The sequence below is a fragment of the Scomber japonicus genome, chromosome 14 (genome assembly GCF_027409825.1).
Source record: "Scomber japonicus isolate fScoJap1 chromosome 14, fScoJap1.pri, whole genome shotgun sequence".
NCBI lineage: Eukaryota > Metazoa > Chordata > Actinopteri > Scombriformes > Scombridae > Scomber > Scomber japonicus.
Window position 1 is genome coordinate 3,784,607 of NC_070591.1, and position 15,000 is coordinate 3,799,606.

Here is a 15,000-nt window from a genome sequence, read left to right on the forward strand (position 1 = left end):
ACCCCCCCCCCTCCCTCCACCCTCCACCCCCACCCCCTCTTCCTCCTCCTCCTCCTCCTCCTCCTCCTCCTCTTTATCAGCGAGAGCTAACATTTGATTAAAGAAGGAAGGCAAACACAATCCGCTGCCCCGAGCTCCATTTTTGGGCAAACGTTTGTGTCCATGAAGAAGAGGAGGAGGAGGGGTGTGTGTGTGTGTGTGTGTGTGTGTGTGTGTGTGTGTGTGTGTGTGTGTTATTCTCTCTTTCTACTAAACCACAACAATGACTCAACATATGAAAGTTTCTACTCTTGCTGTTTTGCTACACAGGAAGTGACAAATGATTTATTCTCCGCATGTTTCCGTCTGTTTGTCTTTAAACTGACCTGAAAGAGTGTGTGTGTGTGTGTGTGTGTGTGTGTGTGTGTGTGTGTGTGTGTGTGTGTAGGTGTGTCTGTGTGTGTGTGTGTGTATGTGTGTGTGTGTGTAAAGGGAAGTTAGTTAGAGCTCCGATTTTTTCTGTTGACCATCACCATCATCATCAGCATCACTTTATTCTTACAGTAGGATCACATCAGGGTTTTTATATGTTTGTGGATCAGCTGCTTGTCAGTCCTTTTTGGTTGTTTTCATTCAAATAAACTGCAGTAAAAAAAGCTGCCTTTTAAAATGAAGTTGCACTGTTAATACAGTAATTACGGCAGCCCAATCAAATCTGAACGAGTGCCTTTAGTCTACCGTAATTACTGTAGTAGCTAGTCTACCGTTATTACTGTAGTAGCTAGTCTACCGTTATTACTGTAGTAGCTAGTCTACCGTTATTACTGTAGTAGCTAGTCTACCGTTATTACTGTAGTAGCTAGTCTACCGTTATTACTGTAGTAGCTAGTCTACCATAATTACTGTAGTAGCTAGTCTACCGTTATTACTGTAGTAGCTAGTCTACCGTTATTACTGTAGTAGCTAGTCTACCGTTATTACTGTAGTAGCTAGTCTACCGTTATTACTGTAGTAGCTAGCCTACCGTTATTACTGTAGTAGCTAGTCTACCGTTATTACTGTAGTAGCTAGTCTACCATAATTACTGTAGTAGCTAGTCTACCGTTATTACTGTAGTAGCTAGTCTACCGTTATTACTGTAGTAGCTAGTCTACCGTTATTACTGTAGTAGCTAGTCTACCGTTATTACTGTAGTAGCTAGTCTACCATAATTACTGTAGTAGCTAGTCTACCATAATTACTGTAGTAGCTAGTCTACCGTAATTACTGTAGTAGCTAGTCTACCGTTATTACTGTAGTAGCTAGTCTACCGTTATTACTGTAGTAGCTAGTCTACCATAATTACTGTAGTAGCTAGTCTACCATAATTACTGTAGTAGCTAGTCTACCATAATTACTGTAGTAGCTAGTCTACCATAATTACTGTAGTAGCTAGTCTACCATAATTACTGTAGTAGCTAGTCTACCGTTATTACTGTAGTAGCAGCACAACAAAACGGCCCGATTTTGTTAACTTGCTCAATTTTGGTAATTTTCTTTGATGTTTGTGCTTATGTCATGTGTCAGTAGCTATGTAGCGGCTCCGTCAAAAATAGAAATGCTGCGGATTGATAGAGACGCTGCGGCTGGTGGAAACGTTATCATTGATTATAGTGGCACCTATCAGCTCCGGTCACCGCGGCCGCTGACGGACCCGGTGGAAACTGGGCTTGAGTCTCTCAGCGGCCTTTAGGAAAAGTAGTCGAAATGCTCTATTATAAATAAATAAAGCTGCTTTGCCTAATAAGGTGGACTGACTGATCACTTATGTAACAAATGTCACACACACACACACACACACACACACACACACACACACACACACACACACACACACACAGAGTGGACTCACCATGAGAGCATCAGAGGCACACACACTGTGGAAGCCGTGGTAGAAGGCAGCAAACTGCTTATAAATGGATTTATTCAGCAGGAAGTCGACGTAGAGCTGAACGTACTCTGAAAGAGACAGACACAGTTCCATTACACACTTTTACCCGTTTACCCCTCCAGTCCTGGCTCCTGTGTTTAACGCTCACACAGGGACCAGCTGGCAGGGAGCTGGACCCTGAACCTGGAGCCGGAGCCGGAGCCGGAGCCGGAGCCTGAACCTAGACCCTGAGCGTGAGCCGAGCAACAGTAGCTGCCGAGTGGAAAATATGGTTTAATAAGGCAAACAAAGGCGACGCCCTCCGCCGCTCTCTGCACTTCATCCTCTTTAAAAAAAGGAACAAAGAAGGGTTTCTGCTTGGAGCCAGGTTCCTGCTTGGAGCCAGGTTCCTGCTTGGAGCCAGGTTCCTGCTTGGAGCCAGGTTCCTGCTTGGAGCCAGGTTCCTGCTTGGAGCCAGGTTCCTCTCATAAACCGGCACAGGACGAGGATTTAAATTTAAACAGTTACAAACATTACATATATTTATTTTCTCAGTAAACAATGTCTCAGTGTTAGTTTATAGAAATGTTCCTGTATGACCCCCCCCCCGTTAAAAAGCTGTTTATGATTATGTTGCAGGTTTATGGAAGAAGACGCTCACACGCACAGAAAATTACATCTACGAGAGATTTACGAGAACTTCAACCATTATTTCTCGTATTTGGGGTTTTCCTCGTCTCCACAGCATTAAAGCTATAATGGATTCAGTTCTGTTTGTTACTCAGAGTTGTAATATATATAAATGAAACTTCAGGATCAGTAATCATGTCGACATTAGTCGAGTAGTATTTGGCAATTTAAGTTTCATGTCGTTCTCCCTTCCTTCCTTCTGTCCTTCATTCTTTCCTTCCTACTGTCTGTCCTCCCTTCCTTCTTCCTTCCTTCCATCTGTCCTTCCTTAAGTCTGTCCCTCTTTTCTTCCTTCCTCTTTCCCTTTCTACCTCCCTCCTACCTTCCTTCTTTCCTGTCCTTTCCTCCCTTCTATCCTCCCTCCTTTCCTTCCTCCTTTTCTTCCTTCTTCCTCCTTTTCTTCCTTCTTCCTCTCTTCCTTCCTCCCTCCTTTCCTTCCTTCTTCCTCCCTCCTTTCCTTCCTTCCTTCTTCCTCCCTCCTTTCCTTCCTCCCTCCTTCTTCTTCCCTTCCTTCCTCCCTCCTTTCCTTCCTTCTTTCCTTTCCTCCCTCCCTCCCTCCCTTCCTTCCTTCCTTCCTCCCTTCTTCCCTCCTCGCTATTAAATTCCTTTATTACTATTAAATAATCTGTGTTTCTGTTCATCTATTTCTAAAAACAGGACTTAATCTCGGAGCTCATAAAGTTCTTCTTCTAAGTTTTTTAGTGTCACTTTTTATGAATGAAGCCAGATGCCTGCTGACCTTATCTGGTATTTTAAGGGCATCATTTAAGCTAATCTACTATCCTCTATGTGGGATTTATCATGTTTACGCTGCTCATTTATGACTGTTTCATTAGCGATACGAGCGTTTGGTGAATCTGACGTGGAGTAGTCGTACAGCTCAACCTCACGCAGAGAAATTTAAGAGAACTTTAAGATAAGGATATGAAAATGGTCTTGCATGAAGCTCATTATGTCGTGTATGAAAGGTGCTTTATAAATAATGTTCGGCTTGATTTGAGAACATCATCACCTCAACTCTTTGGCCTGCTGCAGTCTGCTATATAAAACAATGAATGATGCGTTCAGGTAACTTCAGGTAACTCAGGTGATCCAAACACGTGAACCCGCTGTACTGCAGTTACTTGTTTACTGTTTACTGTAAACCTGCAGACTCACCTTTCCTGTTCTGCTTGGTGACGGGGATCTTGTCTCCTCCAGGCTTCAGGTTGAAGGATTTGATCATTCCCATCTCCTCCTGGAACACCTGCAGCACAGAGAAACACACATTTACACATTCAGCTTAACTCAACTTAGAGAAAGGCTGACACAAATGTTGGGAGTGTTTATTATGTTATACAGTTTTCACATGTTTAACTAGGGATGGCCGATATTTACTGAAAAATGTAATATCAGGAAGTACCGGTATCGGGTTTTTATAACTGATATTTGTTCTGTAGGCTTCAGCATTTCCGAGACTGCATGAACGCAGCATGGGACGTTTACCGACGCACGCTTGATGACGTAAAACAACAACAACAACACGCTAACCTCGTGGGTCGCTAACCATGGCTAACCGTTGCTAACCATGGCTAACCGTGGCTAACTGTAGCTAACCGTGGATACTGTAGCTAACCATCGCTAACCGTGGCTAACCATGGCTAACCGTTGCTAACCGTTGCTAACAAGTAGCGTCCACCGCCATGTACACGGACACACAAACAGAAACGAGGTTTACCTCCTCGTTTTATTTTCTCTGTTATGTTTTGGGCGAGTTGCCTCTGTGACGTCACCGTCAGAGTCCGATGCGTCCTATCTTGGTGCTACTCAGCTGGAGATGCAACAGCTGAGAGGACCGAGTGAGAGGACTTCCTGTAAAGGTCTCGCTTCCAGAAACGGGGCTTATATCTGTGTTATATAAGTATAAGTTGTTCTCTTATTTTGCACAGACAGTGTTTACATGTAGAAAGCCATGTTGCATTTATGTTGGATGCATCCAGCTGAGCTTCACAATACAATTAGGTATAATGTGTTAATTCTACAATAGCTGGGGAATATTAGATATCGGATATCGGCAGAAAAGTCAATATGGATCATCCCTATGTTTAATCCTAAACAGACGTGTGTGAATCATGTGACTTTAACGTCGCCACAGAGCCAAACAAATTAGTAACTGTACAGAAATTTCATATTTTAATCACAGTTTGAGCTTTTTAATCTCTTCTTCTCTAAATGATTTGACGGCACCAACCGGAGAATTAGCGCCACCTGCTGTTCATCTCCTCATAGTCACACATCAGCAGCAGCAGACAGAAACAAGCTTTAAATTAAACTTTTTCTCTTCCCCAATGTTCTGGAAACTCATTTTAAAGGTGAGCTACATTTAGATTAAAACATTTTTACTAATAATAACTCTGGTTTTTACTGTATGTCTTGGTCGGTGTTAAGCTAAACAATCTGTTCTCAGTATATAAATAAACTCTATTTGTTTTGTTAATTCAATATTGTAAAGTCCCTTTTTCTGTCATGTTCCTGAATGCACCCTTCACCAAAATTTCAATGGGTGTAATTGTGTAACGTGTGATAAAAATACAGAAAAGCAATAAACAAATACACACACGCACACACACACACACACACACACACACACACACACTCACACACAGAGAGAGAGAGAAAAAGAAGGGAGGATTTTGCTTTAAAAAGTACAGAAAAAGAGAGAAAGAGAGGAGTCCAGTGTGCAGCAGGTCAGCAGGTTCGTCTGCAGCACAGTGGTGTGACTGTGACCAACCTATAGCTCAGTGTGTCAGTCAGTGAGCTGTGTGGGTTAAAATAACACCCTCACACACTCTTACATAATACCTGACCGCTTCATATATAACTCCAGCTGCTCCATAAAGTATGCCGTTATATCTCTGGTTACTACGGTTACTACGCACGCCGACCGCTCGTAAAACACGCTGATGTCATGACTGTGAAACAGCTCAGTGTGAAGAAGTGAGGAGAGAATTTACTGTACATTGTAGGGGCTTTTATGAGTTTTAATTAAAATTATAAATTAAATATGTCTTTGATTAATTGATTTGTTGTCAAGGAAGGAAGGAAGGAAAAAGGAAGGATGGAAAGGAGGGAGGGAGGAAGGGAGGGAAGAAGGAAGGGAGGAAAGGAAAGAAGGAAGGGAGGAAGGAAAGGAAGGAAGGACGGAAGAAAGAAGGAAGGGAAGGAAGGAGGGAAGGAAGGAAGGAGGGAAGAAGGACAGAGAGAAAGAGGGAGGAAGGAAGGAGCGAGGAAGGAAGGAAAGGAGAGAGGAAGGAAGGGAAGAAAGGAAAGAAGGAAGAGAGGACAGAGGAAAGAAGGAAGGAAGGAAGGTAGGAGAGAGGAAGAACAGAAGGAAGGAAAGGAGGGAGGGAGGAAGGAAGGAAAGGAGGGAGGAAGAAAGGAGGAAAGGAACGAAGGAAGGGAGGAAGGAAAGGAAGGAAGGACGGAGCAAAGAAGGAAGGAAGGAGGAAAAGAAGGGAGGAAGGCAGGAGGGAGGAAGGGAAGGAAAGGAGAAAGGAAGGTAGGGAGGAAGGAAAGAAGGAAGGGAGGAAGAAGGAAGGAAGGAGGGAAAGGAGGGAGGAAGGTAGGGAGGAAAGAAGGAATGAAGGATGGAAGGGAGCAAGGAAGATAGAAGGAAAGGAGGGAGGAAGGAAGGGAAGGAGGGAAAGGAGGGAGGAAGGAAGGGAAGGAGGAAAGGAAAAGAGGGAGGAAGGTAGGGAAGAAAGGAACGAAGGAAGGAAGGGAGGAAGGAAAGGAAGAAAGGACAGAGCAAAGAAGGAAGGAAGGAGGGAAAGGAGGGAGGAAGGAAGGTAGGGAGGAAAGGAAAGAAAGAAGGAAGGAAGGAAGGAAGGAAGGAAGGAGGGAAGGAAGGAGGGAAGGTGGGAAAGAGGGAGGAAGGAAGGAAGGAAGGAAGGAAGGAAAGAAGGAATAGTCAAAACACACTCTTACATAATACCCGACCGCTTCATATATAACTCCAGCTGCTCCATAAAGTATGCCGTTATATCTCTGGTTACTACGGTTACTACGCACGCTGACCGCTCGTAAAACACGCTGATGTCATGACTGTGAAACAGCTCAGTGTGAAGAAGTGAGGAGAGAATTTACTGAAGTTTGTTGAAACTTTATGAGTTTTAATGCAACTTGCAGTAAATTAATCTATAAATTATTAATTAAATATGTCTTAAAATATGTCGTTGATTAACCCTCCTGTTGTCAAGGAAGGAGGGAAGGAAAGAAAGAAGGATGGAAATGAAGGAGGGAGGAAGGAAGGGAGGAAAGGAAAGAAGGACGAGAGGACAGAGGAAAGAAGGAAGGAAGGAAGGTAGGAGGGAGGAAGGACGGAGGAAAGAAGCAAGGGAGGAAGGAAGGAAGGAAGGACGGAAAGAAGGAAGGGAAGGAGGGAAGGAAGGAAGGGAAGGAGAGGAAGGAAGGGAAGAAAGGAAAGAAGGAAGAGAGGACAGAGGAAAGAAGGAAGGAAGGAAGGAGGGAGGAAGGGAAGGAAGAAAGGAAGGTAGGCGGGAGGAAAGACAGAAGGAAGGAAAGGAGGGAGGGAGGAAGGAAGGAAGGAAGGAAGGAGGGGAGGAAGAAGGAAGGAAAGAGGGAGGAAGGAAGGAGGGAGGAAGGGAAGGAAGAAGGAAGGAAAGGAGGGAGGAAGGAAGGAAGGAAGAAGGGAGGAACAAGGAAGGAAAGGAGGGAGGAAGGAAGGAAGGAAGAAGGGAGGAAAGAAGGAAGGAAGGAGGGAAGGAAACTGTAACTAATGACACAAAACAGGAAGCTGATGTTTGACGTTCATCACATGACAGCGTGAGTTTGGTAGGAGGAGGATGATGATGTCACAGATTACTGTAAAACTGTTAAACTGTTAAACTGACTAAATATGATACGACTCATTATGACATCATCATCACAACTGATTCACATCTATAATTACCGTTTATTAAATTCACTGAGCAGCGCCGGCAGTCACAGCTGTGTGACATCTTCATGAGATAGGGGTGTGTGTGTGTGTGTGTGTGTAGGTGTGTGTGTGTGAGTGTGTGTGTGTGTGTAGGTGTGTGTGTGTGTGTAGGTGTGTGTGTGTGTCTGTGTGTTGTTTTTATGGTTTTATATACATGTGTGTCAGCTCTTTGAAACCTGCATACTTTTATCATGACGTGTGTGTGTATTGTGTGTCTGTGTGTGGTTTTTATAGTTTTATATATATATATATGTGTGTGTGTGTGCATGTGTGTATTGTGTGTGTGTGTGTGTCTGTGTATTGTGTGTGTGTGTGAGTGTGTGTGTCTATTGTGTGTCTATTGTGTGTCTGTGTGTGTGTCTATGTGTATATCTGTGTGTGTATTGTGTGTGTGTGGTTTTTATAGTTTTATATATGTGTGTATTGTGTGTCTGTGTATTGTGTGTCTGTGTGTGTGTGAGTGTGTGTGTCTGTGTGTGTGTATTGTGTATCTGTGTGTGTGTGTGTCTATATGTGTGTGTATCTGTGTGTGTGTGTATTGTGTGTCTGTGTGTGTCTGTGTATTGTGTGTCTGTGTGTGTGTGAGTGTGTGTGTCTGTGTGTCTATTGTGTGTGTGTATTGTGTGTCTGTGTGTATTGTGTGTGGTTTTTATAGTTTTATATATGTGTGTGTGTGTCTGTGTATTGTGTGTGTGTGTATTGTGTGTGTCTATATGTGTGTGTCTGTGTGTGTATCTGTGTGTGTGTGGTTTTTATAGTTTTATATATATGTATGTATCGTGTGCCTGTGTGTGTGTGTGTGTGTGTGTGTCTGTGTGTGTGTATTGTGTGTGTGCATGTGTGTGTGGTTTTTGTACTCAGTGCAGCTCTGATACCTGGAAGGTGAGGTAGAAGTCTTCCTCTACGTTTCCCTCGTAGTTCAGCAGCTCTCCCAAACCGTGAGCCAGCTCCTGTAGACACAGACAAGCACAACGCTGAGTCAGCAAAAACACACACACACACACACACACACACACACACACACACACACACACACACACACACCACAAAAAACCGACCAAACAGGAAATACTTCTCACTCTCTGCAGGGACGGACAGGAAATATCACCTCATGCTCCTCCGTCTACTGCAGGGGGGTCAAACTCATTTTCATTTAAGGGCCACATACTTCCCAATGAAGGAAGGAAGGAAGGAAGGAAGGAAGGAAGGAAGGGAGGAAGGAAGGAAGGAAGAAAGAGAGGAAGGACAGATAGAAGGAAGAAAGGAAGGAAAACAAGGAGGAGAAGGAAGAGTAGACAGGAATGAAAGACAGAAGGGAGGAAGGAAGGAAGGATGGAAGGAAGGAAGGAAGGAAGGAAGGAAGGAAGGAAGGGAGGAAGGAAGGAAGGAAGAAAGAGAGGAAGGACAGATAGAAGGAAGAAAGGAAGGAAAACAAGGAGGAGAAGGAAGAGTAGACAGGAATGAAAGACGGAAGGTAGTAAGGAAGGAAGGAAGGAAGGAAGGAAGGAAGGTAGGCAGGAAAGATGGAAGGAAGAAAGGGAGGAAAAGAAGGAGGAGAAGGAAGAGTAGACAGGAATGAAAGACAGAAGGAATAAAGGAAGGAAGGAAGGAAGGCAGGATGGAAAGAAGGTAGAAAAAAAAGACAGGAATGAAAGACGGAAGGAATAAAGGAAGGAAGGAAGGAAGGAAGGAAGGCAGGATGGAAGGAAGGAAGGAAGGTAGAAAAATAAGACAAGAAGGAAGGAAGGAAGAAAGGGAGGAAGGACAGATAGAAGGAAGAAAGGAAGGAAGGACAGATAGAAGGAAGAAAGGAAGGAAAAGAAGGAGGAGAAGGAAGAGTAGACTGGAATGAAAGACGGAAGGAAGGAAGGAAGGCAGGATGGAAGGAAGGAAGGCAGGATGGAAGGAAGGAAGGCAGGCAGGAAAGATGGAAGGAAGAAAGGGAGGAAAAGAAGGAGGAGAAGGAAGAGTAGACAGGAATGAAAGACGGAAGGAATAAAGGAAGGAAGGAAGGAAGGCAGGAAAATAAGACAGGAAGGAAGGAAAGAAGGAAGGAAAATAAGACAGGAAGGAAGGAAAGAAGGAAGAAGAAGAAGACAGGAAGGAAGGAAGGGAAGATGTAAGGAAGGGAGGAATAAGGAAAGTGGGCCGGATCAGACCCCTCGGCGGGCTGGATCTGGCCCACGGGCCGCATGTTTGACATCCCTGCTCTACACCAAACCAGTGAAGTTACAGTTTGCATCCATGTGTAGTGTTCCTAGTGAAGAAGGACTTTGAAGGAATTTAATAAAAGCTATTACAGTTTGAACCTTTGACCATCAACCCTTCACTCATCACTTCATCCCTGACTCCAGATGTGATGAACAATCCTCCATGTGTTCCTGATATACCGACTTCAGGAGAATGAGACCAACGCACGAAGATATATAACGGTTAAAATTATTCTAAGGGAGGGAGGGAGGAAGGATGGGAGGGAGGAGGGAAGGATGGAAGGGAGGAGGGAAGAAGGAAGGAAAGGAGGGAGGGAGGAAGGAAGGAAGGAAGGGAGGGAGGGAGGAAGGATGGAAGGAAGGGAGGGAGGGAGGATGGAAGGAAGGGAGGAGGGAACAAGGAAGGAGAGGAGGGAAGAAAGGAAGGAAACGAGGGAGGGAGGAAGGAAGGATAGAAGGGAGGAGGGAGAAGGAAGAGAGGAAGGAAGGATTGAAGGGTGGAGGGAAGAAGGAAGGAAGGAAGAGAGGACGGAAGGAAAGGAGGGAGGAGGGAAGAAGGAAGGAAAGGAGGGAAGAGGGAGAAGGAAGGAAACAAGGGAGTAAGGAAGGAAGCGAGGGAAAGGAAAGACAGAAGGAAGGAGGGAGAAAGGAGAAAAAGAGGAAGGAAGGAAAGAAGGAAGTGAGGAAGGTAGGGGGAGGAAAGAAAGAGAGGAGTGAGTGAGGAAATAGGAAGGGGGGAAGGAAAGGAAGGGAAGGAAGGATGGAAGGGAGGGAAGGGAGGAGGGACACCTGTTGAGGTATAAATACATTCAGCACACACTACTACTACTACAGTCTACAGTTAGCCAGTTAGCTGAGTTAGCCGCTGAGCTAGCAGCAGAAAGCTCTCAGACGTAGCATCCATGTTTCTGGTAGAGGTGGTGACTTTGATTGACAGGTGACACTTGGTAGGGGGCGGGGCTTCAGCGTTTGGGAGCAGAGAAAGAGGTTGATTTTTACACAACTCTGAAGCCTAATTTCATATATTTGGCGATTTTTCTAATCATTCAAATTTGGCAGGGTGGTTAACAACACACTTTTCTGTGGTATGTCAAACTCAGAACTAAAATATTTATTCTTACTTTACATGGAATTTAAATTGTATTAATCTGGTTCATTTGACCAAATATGGAGTTACCCCTGTTATTTACTGGATACTCCTGTTGCCTCTCTGCCTGTCTGGGTCAATGATTGGTCTGAAGGATGGAGGGAAAGGAGAAAGGAAGGAAAGGAAAGGAGGGAGGAAGGAAGGGAGGGAGGGAAAGGAGGGAGGGAGGAAGGAAGGAAGGAAGGAAGGGAGGGAGGGAGGGAGGGAGGAAGGAAGGAAGGAAGGAAGGAAGGAAGGAAGGAAGGAAGGGAGGGAGGGAGGGAGGGAGGGAGGAAGGAAGGGAGGGAGGGAGGGAGGGAGGAAGGAAGGGAGGGAGGGAAAGGAGGGAGGAAGGAAGGAAGGGAGGGAGGGAGGGAGGGAGGGAGGAAGGAAGGAAGAAGGAAGGAAAGGAGGGAGGGAGGAAGGAAGGAAGGAAGGAAGGAAAGGAGGGAGGACGGAAGGATGGAAGGGAGGAAGAAAGAAGGAAAGGAGGGAGAGAAGGAGGGAGGAAGGAGGAAAGGAGGGAGGAAAGGAAGGAAGGAAGGAAATGGAGTTACCCTTGTTATTTATTGGATACTGCCTGTCTGGGTCAATGATTGGTCTGAAGTCACATGACCCATATACCCAAAGAGGTGGATTAGCCTTTGCTGTATATTTCTTTTTACACTTTTCCACCTTTTCTGCTTATTTAAACATATTTTATGATGACCTTAATGAACGCCACAAGCTGAAACTCATCGGTCTATTAATAAACTTCTTGCTGGAACTGTGACTTTCTTCCGCCCTGTTCCTCCCTTTCCTCTTTTCTTTAATACTCATGCATTCATTCAGCTTTATAAATATGACTCAGCTTTTATGAGAAGTGATAAACAGGTTTGTTTTTGGAAGCTGCAGCAGCAGCTCTTCCTGAGGCTCTAATGAGTGCTGCATGATTATATCACCATCACATCAATGAATGCATTATTCAATATCAACCTCCTGAAGCCATCAGTACGATCTCAAGATTCCAGTTTTATTAAATATTAAATATAATATTAATGAAGTCAAGATATTCATGCATTTAAGAAGCTCCGTGTTTCTGAAGCAAAACCATAGAATCAGATTAGTTAAAGGAATGAATGAATGAATGAATGAATGAATGAATGAATGAATGAATGAATGCATGAATTAGTGAATGAATGAGTGAATGAATGAATGGATGAATGGATGGATGATGCATGTGTTACACTTATCAGAAGGACGGGGTGGTCGCTCTTGGTGTAGCACATTAGTTTTTATTCTGAAATACATAAAACATGACACATCAGCTTTCTGGTATGTGTGTTTTTCTGTAGTACTCAGTCTGACGTCTTGTTCAAGTACTGGCAGATGTCTTTCACTACATATCAACAGAAATCCAGAGTATTACAATAACAAGAATGTAATTCACAGGCTAAACACCCTTTTTTATACAATATGTTCAATGAACTAATTCTTATTTATTATCTATTTATTAGCTTTTTAACACTTTAACTTATTACTGTTATGTATGTACTTGTTCAACCTTTAAATCAGTAGTCAACTAACATAACGATAATAGTCACATAGCATGAGAACAAATTAATATTACAACCATATCATCACGTTGTTGTAAGATGAACTGACATATATTACTGTGTTATGGCCCAGCAATTAGTCACTGCCGCATTGAGAGCGGGCTTTCACTCTTAGCCTTAGCCTTCATTCCCACCTACAGTACTGTACTATAGGCCAGCAATTAGTCACAGCCGCACTGAGGGCGGACTATTATACTTAGCATTTGTGCTTAGCTTTCATTCATACAACAATAAACAACAATAAAGAACCATTTTCACTTTCAACACAATTTAGCAGAAGCTAACTTTACAACCGATATCTGCTTCAAACTTATTTTCAACAGTTTCACAACGTTTTTAAGATCATGAACTAGACGGAGCCGACGGAGAAGCGGGAACGAGCAAGCCTATACTCTGCGCATCCGTCTCTATTCTTCCTACATACATTTATACATCATACAGTTTTTAAGGCTTTAACAGTCTGCTTCGTTACACGATGTTGTTTATCATTTCTGTTTGTCTTACCTGAAATACGTAAAACATGACACATCAGCTTTCTGGTATGTGTGTTTTTCTGTAGTACTCAGTCTGACGTCTTGTTCAAGTACTGGCAGATGTCTTTCACTGAAGCCTACTACCCACAGCGCCCTCTGCTGACCATGTCCCGCAATCATTCACAACGCTAAAACACAACCAAAATCATACCAAAATCACAGCAAGACTGTTACTGTTTTCTTTAGTCCTTAACTGTAAAGAGTTTTAGTGTTTAAATGGGGGTTGAATATTTTCATCCTTTTAATGTGACGTACAACTGTCTATAAATGTCTAAGAAAACACTCTGTGTCACACATGCATGAAAGGATGAATGAATGCATGAATGAATGAATGAATGAATGGATGGATGAATGAATGCATTAATGAATGAATGAATGAATGGATGGATGAATGAATGCATGAATGAATGAATGGATGAATGCATGCATGAATGAATGAATGAATGGATGGATGAATGAATGAATGGATGGATGAATGAATGCATGAATGAATGAATGCATGAATGGATGAATGAATGCATGAATGAATGAATGAATGAATGCATGAATGGATGAATGCATGCATGAATGAATGAATGGATGAATGCATGCATGAATGAATGAATGAATGGATGGATGAATGAATAAATGCATGAATTAATAAATGCATGAATGAAAGCATGCATGAATGAATGGATGGATGGATGAATGCATGAATGGATGAATGCATGCATGAATGAATGAATGGATGAATGCATGCATGAATGGATGAATGCATGCATGAATGAATGAATGGATGAATGCATGAATGAATGAATGGATGGATGAATGAATAAATGCATGAATTAATAAATGCATGAATGAAAGCATGCATGAATGAATGGATGGATGGATGAATGAATGATGAATGAATGAATAAATGAATGAATGAATGAATGAATGGAGCTTGTCCGGAGTCACCAGAGTGCCGGCTCTGACGCCAAACTCAGGCCTCATATCAGATACCCTGCTGTTATGCAACCAGTGGGCCAGTTTTAGCAGCCTGGTATGTGTGTGTGTGTGTGTGTGTGTGTGTGTGTGTACGTGTACGTGTATATGTGTCCTAGTGGGGACCAGAGTTTTCGACCTTCACAGTGAGGAGGGTTTTTGGTGGATCGGGTTTCTCAGGCGACAGATCAGGATCTTTTCTCTCAGCGCTGCTCTGAGACTCTGCTCATGTTTTACAGGCTCATTGTATCTGTGTGTCAGACACTGTGCCCCCCCCCCAACCCTAACCCCCCCCCACCGCCCCCTTTTATTTCTGTAAAGTGACAACATTTTTTAGGGTTTGTCTTCACCTTCTTTCCAGCTGAAGCTCGATGTGAACTTTCAGTCTCTGCAGAAACACGTCAGCAGCTGTTTGCAGTTTAATAACTTCAAATTAAAAGACCCCTCAACCTTTGGCAGTATCTACTTCTGTCAGATATAACATGTAATAAAATATAATTATCACCTTATTATCACACTATGCACTGAAAGAGAAGCTGCCACGCACTCTCTCTCTCTCTCTCTCTCTCTCTCTCTCTAATAGACTGGACTGAGACAGAATGAACTTTAATATATAATAGCAATCATCAGCACTGGTAATGAACAATGGATGGACTGTCTCTGAAATGGCTGAGCATGAAGGGGAGGGGGGGGGGCACTTACTCTGCAGTTTACTATAACTTTTATTTCTTGTCTTTTTTAAATTTGCATGTTGTTGTTCTGCTTTGATCACACTGTTCATTGTGCTGTATGCTGCTCTCTGCTCTGTATAATGGATTTATTACATGTTGCAGCCTGTTTCTTGTCATTCATGCAGATAAAAATAAGACTTGAGCTGCTTCTGCTTATGTTAGATACTTTTTGCACCACTTTTTGACATTGCATACTCATTTACTTTCAATCTTGTCTTTTTTAAATTGCACTTTTTATACTGTACTGCCTTCATAACGCTGCTAATTTAAATTTCAATATAAG

At 43.2% G+C, this 15,000-nt stretch overlaps 1 protein-coding gene across 1 annotated transcript in view; it reads right to left on the bottom strand.

Annotated features, from left to right (window-relative positions):
• hectd2 (HECT domain containing 2) overlaps positions 1–15,000 on the bottom strand; it is a 37,035-nt gene that overhangs the window by 13,804 nt on the left and 8,231 nt on the right. Inside the window, 3 exon segments of the mRNA XM_053333561.1 lie at positions 1,871–1,977; positions 3,737–3,824; positions 8,432–8,506. Of these exon segments, the coding sequence (XP_053189536.1) occupies positions 1,871–1,977; positions 3,737–3,824; positions 8,432–8,506 (270 nt within the window).